Here is a 19271-nt window from a genome sequence, read left to right as displayed (position 1 = left end):
AACAATTAGAAAAACTATTTTAATCAAACCTTTTTTGGCTCAAAAAACACTGTTTGAATAATTCCGACTTTCAAGAGTTCTAAATCCTGAAAACATTTAGTTAAACCATTCAACCCTGTGAAAAGTTCCATTTAAAAAATGGCATAAAATGTTGAAATGACTATAATCGACAAAAAACAATATGGGGTTTGAATATGGATAGTTCAAGGGCATGTGAATTTTTATCAGAAAAAAAATGACACAATGCGTTGGCCCACTGAAAACCGATTAAGGAACACCATCATTTGAACCATACGGATGGGAAAGTTGACAGTGAAAAATGCGATCAGCCCAGGGGGTGGGAAGGTTAGATGGATCAGTTAAGGGGGCAGGCAGGGGTCATCATTTTTCACCACGGTTGACTGGCTTTTATTGCTCTGCCCTCACACAAATAAACATCCACACACTCACACACATTCGCTTTCAAAGCCTGGGAAAAGGTACCTTATAACGGGTTTCATTGCTGTAAAAATAAATTATTCATACATGTGATAAGCTATAAAAAACACAATCACCCGCGCTAGTGGACGAGTGTGGATACTTTCAGGAAAGCTCTCGCCATTTTTTTAATGTCCTCCTAGTTATTATTTCATGTTATCGACCATGGGAGACGGTTGGCCGAACGAGGGAAGTTGGACGATAGATGGGATAAACCAAGAAAAAATAAATAACACTGACACATAAAGAGCCGGATGGTCTCGATCAGCAGAGAGATACATGAAATGTGTGACAATTTTAATGTCCACTTTATTCGGGGAAAATTCGAGCATTTTTTACACACTTACGTCGTCGTCGTGCTGTTTACGATGGGCTGCCCAAATAAAGAGGCAAATAAAATTTTCAATAACAAAACTGATGGCTGCCCAAAATGCTTTTTACCATGTTCGGCGAAGTAAAAACAGCCGTTAAATGGGCAGTAGTCTGTCTCTTAGTACACTCTTATTCGAAGCCACCGAATTACATTAATTCGAATACCCCATTATTCGATATAACTTATTCAAGTTAAACTCATTAGCACTGGGCTGGACTCTTTTATGTTCTTCTGTTTATTTTATGAGTTTATGATATATTCGAAGCTTAACTGTACTGTTAGATTTGTAAGTTTACAGGAAAAAAAATCGAATACTCATTGGATTGTTCTAAAATAAGTTAAATAACAGGTTAATCAAGTGCTCAAGAACTTACCTTGAATAGATTTTTTATGAGAAAATTTTAGAGAGTTTTTTTGAATAGTTGAAAATGTTCTCATGGTTGAATGAAGCTGATATGAAGTGTCTTATCTTAAAGAAAAAAGCTCACCTTCATAACAGTCGAAAGTCAAAACTTCTTTCTTGATCTTCCTTAAATCTGTGTTAAAACGTCAGATAACGTTATAAATCTGGAAAATGTTCCATATACATATATATTTTTTCAGTCGTATTTTTGAAGAAACAAATATTTTTTTAAGTCCTGATGCTTCGTTCGTGTCTGGTTGTCTTTTTCTCGAGACAACCAAATCCTTGAAAAAGCTACCAAAAAAAGGTCGAAACGACACACTTTTTTTTCTTTTTTCGTTAGAAAAAAACGTTTAGCATCTGGCCTTTAATATGTCGTATGTTATTTGAGTGAAAGTGAATTGGTTAATTTGTTTTTTAGTTAATGATTTAGAGACAATTAACTCAAATCAGCTCTTGAGTGGCATTATGAGACTATTGGAAGTTTGGCGGATTGTAATTTTATTCGGGTGCACCCAAATGAAAAAAATCTGCGGGACCCTCAATCGATTCTTGAAATTTTTAATCTTTCATCATTACTTTTGTTATCGAAGAACCCTGAAAGCCCAGGAAAAAATTAAAAAAGACCTTGAGTGAAAACCGCTAAATATTTCTTGAAAGTTTTACAAATTTTCTATCTTTTTAAACGTCGTAATGTAACTCAAACATGTTCTTCTAACATTATTCACCAAGAGCACTTCTGTTTCCCGATATTCAAAGTTCAGAATTAAAATGCGAAAAAAACATGCTTTGGAAAAAGACTGTAGGTTATCTACAGAATTGTAATAAAATTCACTTAGTGTCAAAGAAAGCCGAAGTTAGAAGCTATAAGTTGCACATAAGGATTTATTCTTTTGAAATTCTATAGAATCATGACCAAAAAATGTAAAAAAGTAGTGTAAAACTGTACTTTTGTACCGTCAAAATTTTTTAAGTCATACCGGTTAAATTTTGAAAAAGGATTGAAAAGTTCACGTTATTTGGCACATTTTGGCATCTTTAGATTTTTAAAATACAAATCACAGAATATTTGACAAATTTTCAAAAGTTGCTGTTTTGGAACTTTTTGTTTTGTTTGTTTATTTTCCTGTGTTTTGCCTTTGTGAATTTGCAAATTGGTGAGTTTTGAGTATAATCGAATACTTATAACTGTTAAACTAAGAATATACATGAAAACTCGAAGATGAGTTTGAATAAATGTTTTTATATTCCATTCATCAAATATTCAGATCTTCGCTTAATATTTTTGATTCAGAGATAGAATATATTATAGATGAATAATTTACACCATTTTTAAAAACTTGAACTAATTTGTTTGTTTAAACAAATAAGTTTTTGGTTGGCAGAATTTGTCCAAAAACCAAAGCGAAATCCGGGCTCAAATATCCAAACTTTAAAAGCCTTATTTGAATATTTCGTTTGATTTTGCAAAAAATTAAATGAATATATCCAGGCAAAATTCGGGCTTTTTCAACAATTTCCGGGAAACCTGGCCGAAAAGAAGCTTTGCCTAATTTTTATTTAATTTCCGGGAAAGTCCGGGTAAAACTAGGCAATCTGTAAGGATTATGTTAGTAACTTTTAAAAACAGCATTCAAAAGAATCTTTGAGTATTTGATAATTCAGACTTTGACTCATTCAACAACTTTGTTGAAGACTGCGGTGTGATTTTACTTGAAAAACATCAATGATTAAGTTTGATTTGAATTGTTTTTCTAATTTCTCCAGTGTTTCCGTTTTTAAGAATTGAAAAAAAAATAACAAAAAAAAACTTCAATAACTTTTATTTCATATGTGAAAGTTACTCGCGGGCTGTGGAAAAGATGACCATTTAGTAAAAACCTCTTTAATTCAAGTCTTTTGATTGTCAAAAAAAGGCACAAAATCCTATTCGATTTTTTTACCAATTTTCAAAGGTTGTTTTAAAAAGAACTGATAGAAAAAAAACTAACTGCTCATTGGAATCAGCAACCCCTCCTGTGAATTTTGTTACTTTGTGATTGATAATAGAAACCAGATTGCAAAAACTTTCAGAATCGAGGATTCAACATTGAAAACGAAAAATTGAAGTTGCAAAGTTGCTTATATTTCGTAGTAAATATTTTCATTTCAAATTCACCTCAACATATATAATTTCAAACGAACATATCTTTCTATACAAGGACAACTTAATTGATTCTAGAGAGTTCACTAGAAATATTTTCGCAGTTTCAGGTATTAAATATAATAATAAAAAGAATACCTAAATGTATTTGAGGATATAATGGAAACATCAAAACCTAGTTTGGTAAACAATATTTGACACTCATTTCTAAAATGAGGTGCAAAATCTAGGATCTATGTTTAGAAATTCACTAGAGAACATTGTCCGCTAAACAACTATGTCGAAGACCGTAGCTAGGTTTCTTATAAGACAAAAAAGTTATTAAGTAGCTGTTGAATATGGATGGGTGATGTCAATTGAATTTATAATTTTTTATTGCCAAAAGAAATACCTATATCCAATAGCTATAAACTTTTTTGCCTTAGAAAATACGGAGGTACGGGCTTAGACAAAAAAATTCAGAGAAAAATTTCCTTTTAAATTAAAAAATTGGCATAAAAACTTGCTAATGATTCCATAGAAGAAACATAAATCGTGTTGATTTTTCCTAAAAGTTAAAATTTACTTATGTAAACATTGCTTTAAAATTCTGCAAAAAAAAAAATGAGATTTAAACCGAAAACGAAGATATTTAGGTGGCAATTCGAATATGACCTCAAGTCGACTGAGTCTTACTTATATTCTTCAATTTTCATATCTTGGCCCTTAAAACTATGAAGTAGGTAAAATGAATTTTAAGCTGAATAAAGTGTTATATGAGGCCCTTGGAGCCAAAGGGGTATAAGTGACAAAATGGAAAAAAATCGAGATAACCATCTCAAACGAATCCTTGACTGTCAAGCATCATATGCTATTTTGATCATAATTTTATTTCATTATTTTCTTATGTTTTGATATCGTTGAAAAAATCCTGCTAACTAAAAATTACTTTTTGTTTGGAGCCAAAGGGGTATAAGTGCAGCACTTATAAAGAACACAAACTCCAGAAAGTTCAAATTTTGTGGTATAATAGTGTGACAGTTGAGCTAACTAACGCAGAAAATTCGATCAAAAAACATCATCAAAGTAAAAAGTTATGGAAGTTCAAAGTCGAAATGACAGTGTGAGTGCTTCCAATTTCTATAAACTATGAACAGTACTGTAGATTTGGTGGATCTATTTTCTGGTTTTTAGAATTTTATTTCAAAATTTTTGATTGAACAAGAACTACTATACTCAAAACTGACAAGGGAAATCGTAAAGCACGAAAATTTTAAAGCTCGTGTTCTCGAAAGCAGCTTTTATGCACCTCGGCTCTAAAAGCTTCTTTTGCTAGCATTTCATGGATTGTGTTGGGAAAAAAAATTAAATGAATATGACATGGGAACTAGGGATATGATGCCCAAGATAAGAAAAATCTTCTGTAACTTTTAAATAAGGAATGTAATCAATTCAGGTTAATCCGAAATTTAAATAGGGACTGTTCTTCATCAGAAATTTTGTAAAATACGTCTTAACCGTTAAATATTGGAATGCTTTCTGAAGTATGATTTCCGTTTTCTTTGGGTTAAAGTGCGCATATGTGTACTAGGGTGGCAGCCAAATGAATCGTGTCAAATCCTATCCAACCATATTCATTCTGAAGAGTGGCCCAATAAACTGACCTGCGCCAAATTTCAGCTTAATCAGACTTTATTTAAGGGTGCCTCAAATTTTTCGTCTAAATTTAACTTCAGATCTAGACGTTGTATGCATTCCCAAGTCATTTGACATCAAAATTAAAGAATCGATTCATTTGAAATCCTTTCGTCCCCACTTACGTTATTTTTGAAATTCTCAAGTCGATTCTTTTAAAAAAAAATCGATTACGACGTTTTATACACTTCTAAGTCACTAGACATCAAAAGTAATATTTCGATTTTTTCGATTTCAGTTGTTTCCCCGTTTGGTGGTTTTTGAGCTTAAAAACCGAAACTTTTCGCTTTGAGGCATCTCTAAATCAAGTCCGATTGATCTTAAATTTTGCCCAGATCAGTTTATTGGGCAAATCTGCAAAATGAATATGGTCGGTTGCAAATCAAATAAATCAAATATAAAACACTAGTACACTTCGTCCTGCCTCGACTTGTAAGTGAAAAATTTGAAATAACAGGAATAATCATTTTACAAGGATTCTTTCGTTTTCTGATGAATATATGAATTCTGTTCGATAGTTGATCAGATGACAAATGATTTGCTTTGCATTTTGATGCCATTATTCAATACGAAAAAAATTATTTTATTAAGTTTTCGTAACATGGAAAACTTAAAAGATCCACTTATGTTTAAGAGTCTGGAGTGGATCTTTTAAGTTTTCTATATGACGTGAACTTGATGAAATATTTCTGTAGAAAAAAGTGTTAATAACATACTGTCATTTCCTGAAAAAATATAAAATGTTTGTTTAGTGAAATACTGGTGGTGGCGCATTTTACTTGCTTCGTGCATTTAATACAAACTATTCAGGCTTCTTATTTTCTGCCAAAGCGCCAGAAGTTATGAAAAGAAGTGGTTGACAAATGACAAAGTTATTCGTTATTGATTCCAAAAAAGAATCTAAAGAAAATAGTTTGATCGAAACTGGAAGTGTCCATCTCATGTAGTCATCATGCCCTTAACTCTCCTATTTACCTATTTTCTAAAAATCATTCAAAAATCGATCTTTGGACTTATTGAATTGGCACTCATACTTAAGCCAAGAGAATAAAAAAAAAACAATATATTAAAGGTAGTAACTGATTACTCTCTGGAGCCACTCTGGCAGCCAAAAACTTTATTCTTGATAAGGAATGTGCGATTTCCAAGAAAAGATCGATACCCATGTTCGAATCAGCTAAGTTTTTCAAGGACTAATCATTATATCAGATTCAAAGAATCAAACTTTTGCCGGATCGATCTTTCGATCTTTTCTACGTTTGAGAAAAAAAAGTGTTGCAAAAGTTGTTTTTTTTTTTGTTTCGAAAAATATAAATTGTTTTTACAGCTAATGGGTAAGGTTATGAAAATGAAATGATAAATTTACTGATAAAAATGAAGTTTTTTTTTTGCCAGGGTCAGACAAAACCGTTTTAAATATCTTTTTGTGATTCAGTCGGTATCCAAACTTGAAATCTTTAAATAAAAACATGAATCGAAAATAAATTGATTAAGTCAAACTTTTAAAAGTGTCGAAAAAAAGTCGAAAATCAAAGTTGAAAAGTTTGATTTGCTAAAGATTGATTAAAAATCCACTAGTTCTACTCATAATTCTTTTTCACTTGACAGTCCACTCCAAATATTTCACAGATTTATTATTTTTTATGATAATCATTCCACATTGCTCATATACAAATAATTAAATTAACGATAAGTTTACCGTCGATGGGGCTGTTGATTCTTCAGAAGAGGAAACATATGAAATTTAATTTAAGTAAATACTTTTGCCTGATTTTTGATTTCCAAATTCGAAAGGAATAATCATAAAGTATTAAGTGATTTTTTTTTCAAACACTGAAATTTCACTCTAGCAGCATCAATGTTGGCATATGAAAAATAAATTTGAAGTTTATTTTTATTGCACACTATTATAAAATTAAAAAAAAAAACGTCAAAATTGAATCACAAATTTAAAACTTCGTATAAAATTTGGATCAAAAACAGAAAAAAAAATCTATTTACAACACTCTTCAACACAGCTCACCCCCGTGTAACTCGGATCGAGTTCTTTTATTGCGAAGCCAGGTCAAATATTGACAAGCGGTAGTTTTATGTCTGCTTGTTTTTGCTTGGTTTTTCCGGCAACAGTCCTATAGTAGCATCCATTCAGTAGTACCAACCATGTGCTCACTTCATCGATTGGTTCTGTTCTGGATAATGGTGCGAGTCATCCATTCTATCTCCCATCCCTAGGTCCACTCCCAGGCGCATCCTTCCCTTGCTTGCGTATAGAGTGACATTTGCAGGGAACCTTTCAGAAGCGGCACGCGCGACGCCACCGTCAAACACAAAACGAATCCCTCTCTGCCGAAAATGGCACAATCGGCACGTTTGTTCAACTTTTATCCGACCGGGCATTTGTCACACTTGACATCCCACCCACATACACATCGGATAACGCAATTGGATCCCAGGTATCTACCGGGACAAAAATATGGAAAATCAATATTGACACTCGGCTGGCAGCACAGCTGATTGCCCCAGCATGGAAAGCTTTAATGTTTTTTTTTTTTTTTTTTTATTTCTGAGAGGAAGCTTTTGGCCAAGGGTGACGTTTGAGTGAGAGAATGTTATAAAATTGGAAGCACGCTTAAGAATAAATTTAAAAATTAATTTCGTCCTAAATATATTAGCTTTGGAGCAGATAAAAAACCGAGGTAAAAAAACTTCTATCCGTCAGTCTCCCTTTATGTTTAGTTTTTATATACCATGGATCTAGGAGATTCATTCTTTGTATATCAGAAAGGGGCTTTCTGGCAGTTTTTAATATCACAGTTCTTTTAACTGTGATTGAAATTTCAAAGTCCATGAGCATTTCAACCAGCAGAATTATGTTTAAACTTTATGAATCAATATTGGAAACTATTTTCACGATTAAAGATAGAATTTCGGCAATTAATTTTTGCAACATCCATCACCAAAAACAAAAGAACACACATGGAAAAGAAAAACCGTTAAAATATCCAAAATTGAACAATGTTCAATGAAAATTCCCGAAATGGACAGCGCTCCTCCCATCGGATTGATTGACGTGCATTTTCCCATTCTCCAATTTTTGAAACCAACTCAGTCCGTCAGTCAGGCAGTCAGTCACTTTTTTGTGGATGCTGCTGCATGAGCTGGACGAATGAAGCCGAAAGCTGAGAGCAATCAGTTCACCAAAAACAACAGAAAAAAATATGATCCAGCTCCAAAAAACCTTCCCAAAATGAACTAACATAACTCTTTTCGATTTGCATCTTTTTTTTTCTCTCTGTTCCACCTTCCAGGCACATCGTTCGGAAACTCCCTGTCAGATACGCTGTCCGATCCAGACTTTATCGACAGCCCACCGATGAGCCAACCCAAATTCACCTCCCGGTCCCAGTCGATCCGGGCTGTCATCGGAGATACTATTTCACTGCCGTGCGATGTCGAGAATCTAGGTGAGTTACTCTGGCATCCAATCTCGGAGGACCTACCTTCCTTCTATACCTACTAGTTACTGGAGTTTTTGCCATGAATCACCCGACTGGGTAGAAACCTTGTAGGAACCACTAACTGGTAGTTCCAAAATTCCGGGTGGAATTTTGCCAATTAAGAAGTTACTTTTGCGTTTCGGTCGTTAGTCAATGATTTAGAATTTCCGATAGAATTCTAGCAAGACTGATTGTTTCCGTCTTTTTATTGATTTCTTCTTTTTCATTTAACGCAGCTTCGAAAATGGTACAAAAATCTCAAAATCAAAATTTGAAAAAGTTATGGGATAAAAGAATCGAAATAAGTTTTAAACGAAAAGGAATGTTTGATTTTAAAAAATTAATCTTCCTCAACGCGGTAAAAATATACAACTGCTTTTTTGACTTTGCATGCTTTAAAAAGCGAAACAAAAATATCCAATACAAAAAAGAATCAATAGAATGCAAAACACCAAACATCGAACGAGGAAAGCAATATAAAGTCGAATGAAATATATACTAACATCGTATCTCGCGGAGACAGCAAACAGCAAAAGGGCAGCGCGTCATGTGAGCCTCGGATGCTGCAAGCCCTTTAGAGAAGGTCCTTCACTAGACTAGGTATGCAAATTTGGTACTACGAGAAGAAGGGAAAAAGTAACCGTTGCAATGTTACTGGTACTTCATGGGCGTACTCAATACAGCGGACTGGTTTATCCGTTTTAGTCTATAAAACGTTGCAAACAAGTGCCACACTTTTGGCCATTGCTCGTGTGTATCAGTAGACTGTGTCTTTTTAAAATTTATTCGTATTTGTGAATGTGCATTATTTAAAAAAAAAATTACACTCAACTTTAAGCGGCTATAAAGGACGCTTTCTACTTATGTAGCTTCCAATTAAAAGTAAAAAATCATCCTATCCAGCATGGGCCCGCGACCAATTTTTAGTGACCTACGAAGCTCTTTTTGGAAAAATCATAAAGGGTGATACGGTCAAAATTTGGTCAAGGAAGCCAGTTTGCCTTGAACTGCTGCTCGTCCATAGCAGTTTTTTTGGTCTTCTTTAGGTTCCGCTTGACAATATCCTAGTATTTCTAAATTGGGCGGAGCTCTGGCGTGTTGGGAGGGTTCTTGTCCTTGGGAACCACCTGCACGTTGTTGGTGGCGTACCACTCCATGGCCTTTTTACCGTAATGGCAAGATGCCAAATCCAGCCAAAACAGTTCGGAACAACCGTGTTTCTTCAGGAAAGGTAACAGACGTTTATTCAAACACTCTTTCACGTAAATTTCTTGGTTGACAGTCCCGGAAGCTATGAAAATGCTGCTTTTCAAGCCACAGGTACAGATGGCTTGCCAAACCAGATATGTCTTCGCGAACTTTGACAGTTTCATGTGCTTGAAAATATCTGCTACCTTTCCCCTTCCTTTTGCCGTATAAAACTCCTGTCCCGGAAGCTGCTTGTAGTCGGCTTTGACGTAGGTTTCGTCGTCCATTACCACGCAGTCAAACTTCGTCAGCATCGTCGTGTACAGCCTACGGGATCGCGCTTTGGCCGTCGTATTTTGTTTATCATCGCGACTTGGAGTCACTACCTTCTTGTAAGTCGATAGTCCGGCTCGTTTTTTGGCTCGATGCACGGTTATAGACGATACACCCAGCTTATTTGCGGCATTTCGGAGAGAGAGGTTAGGGTTTTGCTTGAAATAACCGGCAACACTCTTTGTCGTCTCAGCGGCTTCCGGTTTTCGATTTCCCCCCGATCCAGACTTCCTGGCTGTCGACAAACGTACCCCAAACACTTTAATTACATTTGTAACGATTGATTTGGCAACTTTAAGCGATTTTGCCAGCTTTCCGTGCGAGTAGCTCGGATTTCAGCGATGCGCGAGCAAAATTTTGATACGCTGCTCTTCTTCCTTGGACGGCATTTTGACAACTGAAAAGTGAATTCCAAAATCAAAATAGGAGCAACATTCTACACACACACAAACACCTTCAAAATGAGGGATGTTCAGGTTTTTTAAATGCAAAATTGAAAGAAATACATCAAGATGATATTGACCAAATTTTGACCGTATCACCCTTTAATTTTATTTATTTATTTATTTATTTTTTTTTTTTTTGACAAAACCACAGACCTTATTGGGCAACCTTGCATGTGAGGACGACATTTGTTAAGTTTGTTTCGATAAAAGATTGAAGACGTAAGGTTCATCTCGATTCAAGAGTGAAGGAAACTTTGACTTAGTCTAAGTTATCCCTTCATCCTACTCTTAAAAGATAATGTTTTGATATTGTTAATTTTCAATCATTCAATAAAAATGATGCAAACAAATAACCATTTGTTAAAATGCCCATTGTTGGTCTTGATGATTTACTGACAACGCTTTGCATTTTTTTTGTACGGTTTTGGTGATATTTTAAGGATGAGCTAGATCCCGGAAAAAAATGCTCTTTTTTAAATTAAACATCTTTTTGTTTACTTTTTTGTTCAGAAACATCCACAAACCCTCAATTGAATTCATTTTGGAGTGCAAGATGGCAACAAGATTGCTTTGGTTATAAATATTAAGAGAAAATTGCTGTTTTTAACGCTTTTTGGTTTGGGAAATTTTTTTCTGAATAATGTATTTGTTCTACATTTTCGATTTTGGCATGTATTTTTCCAGGTTTTCGCTCAAAATGCCGATTTTGGTATCAAAAAATCACATAATCGTGGATCCGCTTAAAAAATTCACCCTGCTCTCTATAAACATCTCATTAATATATTCACGATGAATTTCCCCTTTAGTGTTTCATATAGATTCGATTAAACCAGAGAGTATCAGACCCCTAAGTTTCCTAAGAGTTACTTTAGCTTTCCAGACAACTCGATCTTGTACGTTTGCTTGAATTTTGAGATATTCAACAAGAAAAAGTTACTTTTAGTGAGGTGGGAGAGCGTCTCCAGGCATCTGATACTGTCATATTCACTCGAATTCAATGCACTACTGTACATAATGAAAGTGTATGGTGAATATGATAATGAGGTGTCTAAAGATGGCGGGGGTAAATTTTTTATGCGAATCAACGGTTATGTGATTTTTGATGATAAAATCGACATTTTGTGCGAGAACCTAGAAGAATCCATGCTTAAAACGGGACAGGAGGACAAATACATTCAGTAGAAAAAAAATGACTCTAACCAAACAGCTTAAAACAGCAATGTTATTCTGATTTGTTTGGCCATCTTGAGCTCCAAAATTAATTCTTTTGAGAGTTTGTTAACGTCTTTGAACAAAAAAGTAAACAAGAATGATGTTTAGATTAAAAAACGAGAGTTATTTTACTGTTGTCTGGCTGGAGATTCCCTTCTCTGAAATATCACCATAATATAACGTGCTGGACTTGTCATCAAAATTATACACTTGATCCGAATTGGTTGGAGTCCGAATATAGACTAGACTGACCCGTTTATTTGGTTTCTTTTGTTCTTATACTAACTTAACTCTACACACATAATTCTTAACTCTACATACATTTATTTTGAGGAGGAGCCTGGAGTTACATAAGGCGCTTCAAAAATATATATTCAGATCGATGCGTAAGCGAAGTTAACAATCGACCACTTGTGTTATGGTTTCGTTGCGCTGACGCATCGATGCACCGAGTCACAAACAGAACGATCATATTACGCTAACGCACTTAACGAAAATATGAAAGAGCGTTTCAGTTATTTTGTCTATACGTGACGATGACATGGGTCAACGTCTCTAGTCGATTATGAGGACTAGCTTCAGCAATAAATTTGTTTGGAAACTGTTAATGTCAACGACTTGGTTGCTTCAACCGAATACTTGAATAATATATGAGAATTGTGACTTGAGATTTAAGCTGTAACATAAAACTGTTGAGCATTTAATTTATGACAGTTTATGCTTCAAATTATATGCTACAATAACCTTACAAAAAAGTATGCATAGCGTAATCATCAAGGTCAATGAGGGTCATTTTAACAGATGGTTACTTGTTTGCATCATTTTTATTGAATAAACCATTAAGTGAATTTTTTTAATGTTATTCCCGTAAAGTACAATTTTACTTGTTAACAATTGCTACTGAGTTAAGAAAAAAAAAATTAAAAGAATAAATTTTTATTTTAAAATGATCATGAAATTACCAGCTTAACAACGAACTAATTGAAATTATCAAAGAATTTAAGAATAATATAAAGGTGGATTTTTATTTATGCCAGTTTTGCATCTTTTTTCAAATGTCAAGCACTTTGTAGTCTAAAATGTTGCTATTTTGGTCAAAACGTACGATAGAATTTTTGCAGACTTAAAAAATTCAAGAAGTCACCCGGGTTTTGATTGGAAATTTTGTATGAAAAAACGGAACAGAATGTTCGGAGAATGTTGCATATTTATTTTTCTCCTCTTATATCTATGTATGTGTTCTGAGCCTACTTTGTTGAATAATTCTACTGAATCAAAGAAATCAAAAGACTCCCTTTAGTTTAACCACGGTATAAGAAATGTTGAAATCAGAACATTCTCTTTGTCATGAAAAGAAACTAGTAGTACTGAAAGATTTTCAGTCAAATTTTCAAAATATTATATTAACACAAAATTCATTGATTTAAAAAATCATGGAATCTGGTTAAAATAAATTTATAGTAGCCCTATTTTTTTGCAATTGATATAAAACCTAAAAAAGATCATTCCATCACAGCGTTTCATTGCTCTAAAATCAATAATTTTCTTGTTAATAAAATTTTCTAAAAGTTGGACGAAAAATCTGTCAGTGACATGCTCTGTTTAGAGTAAGGTTGCCAGAATTTTTTCCACTCCCATCCGGGGATAGCAATTCCGGGCATTTTTTCAAAAAAACCTGGCCATAGATTTCAATTTTCAAATAATAAAACCGGGCAATAACCGGGCAAAATTTAGGTGTTAATATATATAAATGCAAAGAAAAATGCAAAAAAAAAATGAAATTAATATTTAATTAATGTAATTGCAGACTTTAAAAATGTTTTTGGAACACTTAAATATTTAAAGGTTTATAAAAGTAAATCAGCGAAATTATTTGAAACAACCGTTGAAAACGTCCATACCGTTAATCGATTTTGCTAAAATTTACTCACAAACTTTGGTTTTTTTTTCTTTGTGAAATTTGTGAAAAAATCCGGGGCAATATCCGGACTTTTTTCACGATATCCGGGAAACCGGGCCGGACCGGACTTTCTCGAAATTTTGCATCAAATATCCGGGCAAACCCGGATAAAACCGTATCTGGCTAGCTTAGTATAGAGCACTACTTTTTCTCGCTACTTCTGCCTCTCTGCTGTCTTCGTCAAAATTTATGCCAGAGATTTTACCAGTAAGCTCCATAGATTTGAACTTCTTTTGCAATGCGTGAGTTTCTCCATTCCAAATTTCAAGTCAAAATCCGGGTACAGAAATCTCATTTCCAAAATCTGCAACTTGTCGTAAGATATTATTACACTTTATTCTTGGTATCTCCCATCAGTCGGCGCACACTTAATCTGCACTGTAGTTTATAACTGACAGGCTCACGTACTCCTTACAATAAACATTTAACATTAAACACTCTATTCAGTTGTTATATTAATCAGATTTTTCCAATAATACTTCATTTATCGGGGATTTATGTGACTGAAGCCCTCTAGTTTAATTTCTGCTACTGTTTTGACCAATACTTTTTTTTTTTAACAAAAACTGGAAATAATTTGGTGGATTCAGTTGTTTCCAATTTCAGAATAGGGGTAGGCATATAAGGAAAATTGTACCTTAAAATTAAACATTATTTCTAAAATGTCAGCTGGCAAATTCAGACAAAACATATAAGGATCAACACATGACTTATTTTAAAAAAATCGATTATTTTAGATCATGAACTGCGCAGTTTTCAAACAAGGCTACTCTTTTCAGGCTTTTCGAAGCATCGAAATCCAAAGTTGTCGTTGAAAAATTTAGTTTTTTTCCACAGAATGAAAGTTTTGCAAAATCATGATATTTTCCTCAAACAACCAGGAACTTAACTCTGCTAGGGACATTGTTTATTTCACAGATTTGGTGGCCCATTAAAATTTATCTGCCACATTGACTCGGCACCGGCTACAATGCTTACGACCTCTGGAACTAGCCAAAGATTTGTCTATTTAGTTTAAGTTAACATGATTGATGGGCATCATTTTTAGTCTCTCAGGGACAAATTTTCTGGTAATATCGATCTAAACTAAGTATTTTTTTGCATATTCATAATTCAAAATGCTGTTATAAGCGTTGAATTTCCTGATGATCTTTAACCGTAGTAAAAAACTGTGCTCAAACATTATTGTCTTCCTCATTTATAAATGGGACACTTTCATTTGCTGGAAGCTTATTTCCTAGTTATCGGACTCACAGAATTTTGACAGCATTTTGTCGCCTGTAAAAAGTACTATCCCAGTTTTTTTTTCAAATTTTAAAATTAAAGCGTTTTTGAGATATTTTCGATGCAAAAGAAAAAAAATGCACTGTTTCCTTCAAAATTCATCATTATCCAATCGATAGCTAGCAAAGCCGTTGATTATCCACAAAAGTTCTGTGCGTAGGTATTACACAAGTATTGAAACACTGTCAAAAATAACTACATAATTAGTCACATGATCGTCAACAACGGTTAAAGGTCATCAGGGAAGTCAAGGCTCATACCAGAATTTTTAATTTTTAATAATCGAAAACTTTTTCTTTTTTTATATAAAAAACGTTCACACACACATAGGATCTCAGTGAAACTTCATGTTTCTTTGAAGAGATCTTCTTCCCTTAACTCTAACCGTACATTTTTCGAAGTTATGATGGCTAGCATCTTACAAATGCTAAAACCACCAGACCACAGAAAGTGTACTATGTATGCCATGACCGGGATTCGATCTCATGAACTTAAGCGTAGATGACTTGAACTTTAACCACTACGCCAAAGCCGCTTAAGTGTTCATTGCTGAAATGACCGCAAATTCTTCTACGATAAGCTGAAAGTGTTGCCTAACTATGAGTCACTTTAACATTACCTCAAACAACATTTTTTTTTCTAGATCCACAGCTTGAAAGCTGTAAAGTCAGGTCTGAGGCAATAAGACAGGGGATTTCTGATGAACGACAAAACTTGCGAAGAACCCTATTTCAAACGAATTCAAGCGGTTGGGTCCTATAACATTTCTGCTAGTGGCAAATTCCTATCTTATTTTAGTATGTTATTGCTGGCTGTTTTGTTAAAAAATATAAAGATTTGCGAAGACTATACTGTCTAAATTTTTTTTTAAAAGGACTCAGGCATTTCAGTATAAACGGTTTTAGGGGCACAAACACAATCCAGTTGGAGAACATCCATAAATGACGTAGCATTTGTGGGGGAGGGGGGGAGTTTGACTTTGTGTGACGATGTGTGACGAGAGGGGGGTAGGGGTTCAAGTAAAGCTACGTAGCTTAAAAAAAAAAAATTAAAATTGAGCAAAATTATGCCTAATTCAATCCAGTATGAACATGTAGCTTTTGACTCCTACTGCCCGACTGTTTTCAAGCGTATCAAGGAGCGTACATGCAAGAAATGCAATTTATATTTCAAAGCGAATTGTAGACAAAAGAGGACACGAAGAGCTGGTCATCACTTCGGAGGACGATAGAGAGTAGGTGGAGGCAGCTAACATCGCAGATGCAATTATTCCAGCCGAACAGACGATGGAGGAAAGCTGCCCAACGATATCATTGGAATCCAGAATGGAGATAATTTGAACCGAACGCAACTGATTGAATACACTAGCTATCCTGTTTGTTGAAAGGTAGCTTGATTTTTTTGACTGATTGATATGCTGTTTTAAACTTCCATTTATAACTCCTTTCCCTTTTTTGTTATTTTTTGTATTATTCTTGCAAAATGCTGATAATAAAAGTAAAAATAAAAACCCGATTTAATACACTTAACAGTGGATTGTAGCCTTTCTTACAGTCTAAAAATTATATTTGGATACACATGACACAAAATAATAAAATGATCGATTTATAAATTCTGAGTAATGATTAAAGTATTTCGAACGTAGTAAATCCTAAATGAATTTAAGAAATTAGGATTCTAAATTTTTTAAAGGATGAAGGTATTTTGAAATAATTATAATTTTCACATAAATAATAACATAATTGTAAACTATTTGAAAAATTTTGAATGATTGAATTCTGGGATATCTTGTATGATCCCGTTTCAATGACATTATGATCTTATATTTATAAAATAGAAGAGGTCTAAAAATGAAGGGTATAATTTTTAAAAAAGATTCCTAACCATGTGTTTCAAATAATTCAACCTCTCAAGAAAAGGAAGCGAATAAATGGAAAAACATTTAAATAAATTTTCAACTGCTAAACTAAAATACGATGCTTCAATGTAGAATACAATAATCTATCGATTTAACAATAGATATTAAACATTTTGACAACTTTGAAATGTCAATATTTTCAATTTTGTCAATTATGTCTATTTTATCATTTTTGTCAATTTTGTCAATTCTATTAGTGTTGTCAATTTTGTCAATTTTATAAATTTTGTAAATTTTGTAAATTTTGTAAACTTAGTAACTTTTGTAAATTTTGTGAATTTTGTAAATTTTGAAAATTTTGTAAATTTTGTCCATTTTGTCCACTTGGGTAGTTTTGTCAACATTTAGAACATTTAGAACGGCAAGTGAAATTGAATGATGCAAAAACTTATACTCGACAATATTTAAAATATTTATTTCTGATTTTTGACTTTAACTTGTCAATATACATGCTACTGCTAGATCAGTTGATCCTAGTATCACATTATTTTATTTCCAATAAGATTCTATTTTCCCTAACCAGCATGAGAGCAGCAGTGGTATAAATTATTTTAGCATACCTTTCAGGGGCATTCTTACTAGTATACAAGAAAGAATGCCCCCGATAGGTATGCTTAAAACTTTGATTTCTATGTTGATTCATTTTTGTAAAGGACGAAAGCTGTTTCGAGAAAATCGCGTTGAAAGTAATTAGGTTTAAAATGTAAGTCTTCAAACGGTCCTTTTTCACCCAGCTGACAATTTGATTGTTATCATTAGGCCGCACGCCCTTTTGAAAACTTTATACCACTGCTGCTCTCATTCTGGGTAGGAAATATAGAATCTTATTGGAAGAAAATAATGGGATTCTGGGTATGCCAACGAATGATTCGCAACGTAAGGTCGATTTTTGAAAAGGGCACATTTTTTGCCATATTTGCAAAATTTGTCAGGTTTGTAAATTTTATCAAGTTTGTGAATGTTGTCATTTTTTTTTCAATTTTGTCAACTATGCAAGTTTGGTCCAATTTGTAATTTTTGATGATTTTAACAATTGTAATTGTAATTGTAATTGTTGATTTATTTACACACGAAAACCTTTTAGCAATTAAAGGCCTTTTCATAAGGTCAAGGAAATTTTAAGTACATTCGAAACAAAGTATTACATTTCTGAACAATCATTATGTTCCGAAGTTTCAGAAGTAACTGATAGTTTCGCCCTTTTTCAAACTTACTACAAAATTATCTAACAGATTCACGCTTGCTTCTACGTATCGAAGCAGCCATCGCTGCAGAAAAATGCGGTGTTGAACCCTACACATCGGTTTGATATGGCAAATTCGGGGTTGTACCCCTTTATGAAACTCCATATTATTATAATATGGTTTTGAGGTTTCGGCTTCAAATTTTTGAGACCGGTTCGGTTAACACTGAGCTGGTATAAAAATCAATATTGTTAAGATATAAGAATTCTTACTCCTTTTTCTACCGCTCGTTTTGTCGTCATGAAGACATCATGAGTGGGAGTGGAGTGCGCCCATCGTGTAGCGAACAGCGTGTAGCGAACGCGCCCATCGTGTATATGACGTCATATACACGATAATCTTCATTTTAGTGATTGCTGGTTGTGGCTAGCAAGCCAAATTGACACGTTTTTTGGAGTGATGATTTGATGATAATTACTATGAAATTTTTTTTCAAACTATTTTGTTTTTTTTTCTTTCTTTTATACATTGAAGAGGGAAAAAAATCAAATTTTTTAAGACAAAAATCATTTTTATTGTACTTCCCAGTTTCGCAAAAACCTAGTGACAAAGTTTATAAAAAAATCACACCAATACATACAAATACACTGACATCGTCTGAACTCGTCGAGCTGATTCGATAGGTACCTATAAAGGTATATCTAAGACCCATAATTAATGATTTCCCAAATCGACCGATAACTATACCTTTCTGAAAGAAAGGCAAAAACCGATGTTTAAAATGGGGGGGGGGGGGGGTATTAAAGCTACGTTATTATCTAGGGGGGGGGGGGGTATATGACTTTGTGACGAAATGCTACAAGGGGGGAGGGGGGGTATAAAAATTCACAAAAAAAGCTACGTCATTTATGGATGTTCCCTTACGTTAATTTCGAAACAGCTGATTCTACTGAATTGCCCTTCGTTTCTTCAAGGAGAAGTATTGGGCCATAAATTAGCGAAATTTTGTACAAATTTTATGAAGCATTAGTGGAAAAAACTGGTCACTATCATGAATGAAAAAAGAATACGCCAGACGATGGGAGATACCATGAATAAAGAAGAGATAGTTCTAAAAAAAAACAATCAAAATTAATTTTTAATTTTGAAACTATCATAAAGTTACCTTTATTTCCTTCA

The 19271-nt window shown here is 33.8% G+C and overlaps 1 protein-coding gene across 1 annotated transcript in view; it reads left to right on the top strand.

The window, feature by feature from the left end:
- LOC129743446 (lachesin-like) overlaps window positions 1-19271 on the top strand; it is a 190664-nt gene that overhangs the window by 151927 nt on the left and 19466 nt on the right. Inside the window, exon 4 of the mRNA XM_055735483.1 lies at window positions 8379-8534. Within this exon, the coding sequence (XP_055591458.1) occupies window positions 8379-8534 (156 nt within the window). The remainder of the gene's footprint in view (window positions 1-8378; window positions 8535-19271) is intronic.

This window comes from Uranotaenia lowii, chromosome 2 (assembly GCF_029784155.1).
Source record: "Uranotaenia lowii strain MFRU-FL chromosome 2, ASM2978415v1, whole genome shotgun sequence".
Classification (NCBI taxonomy): domain Eukaryota; kingdom Metazoa; phylum Arthropoda; class Insecta; order Diptera; family Culicidae; genus Uranotaenia; species Uranotaenia lowii.
Note: the sequence above shows the minus strand (reverse complement) of the source record. Positions and strands in the feature narration are given on the sequence as shown.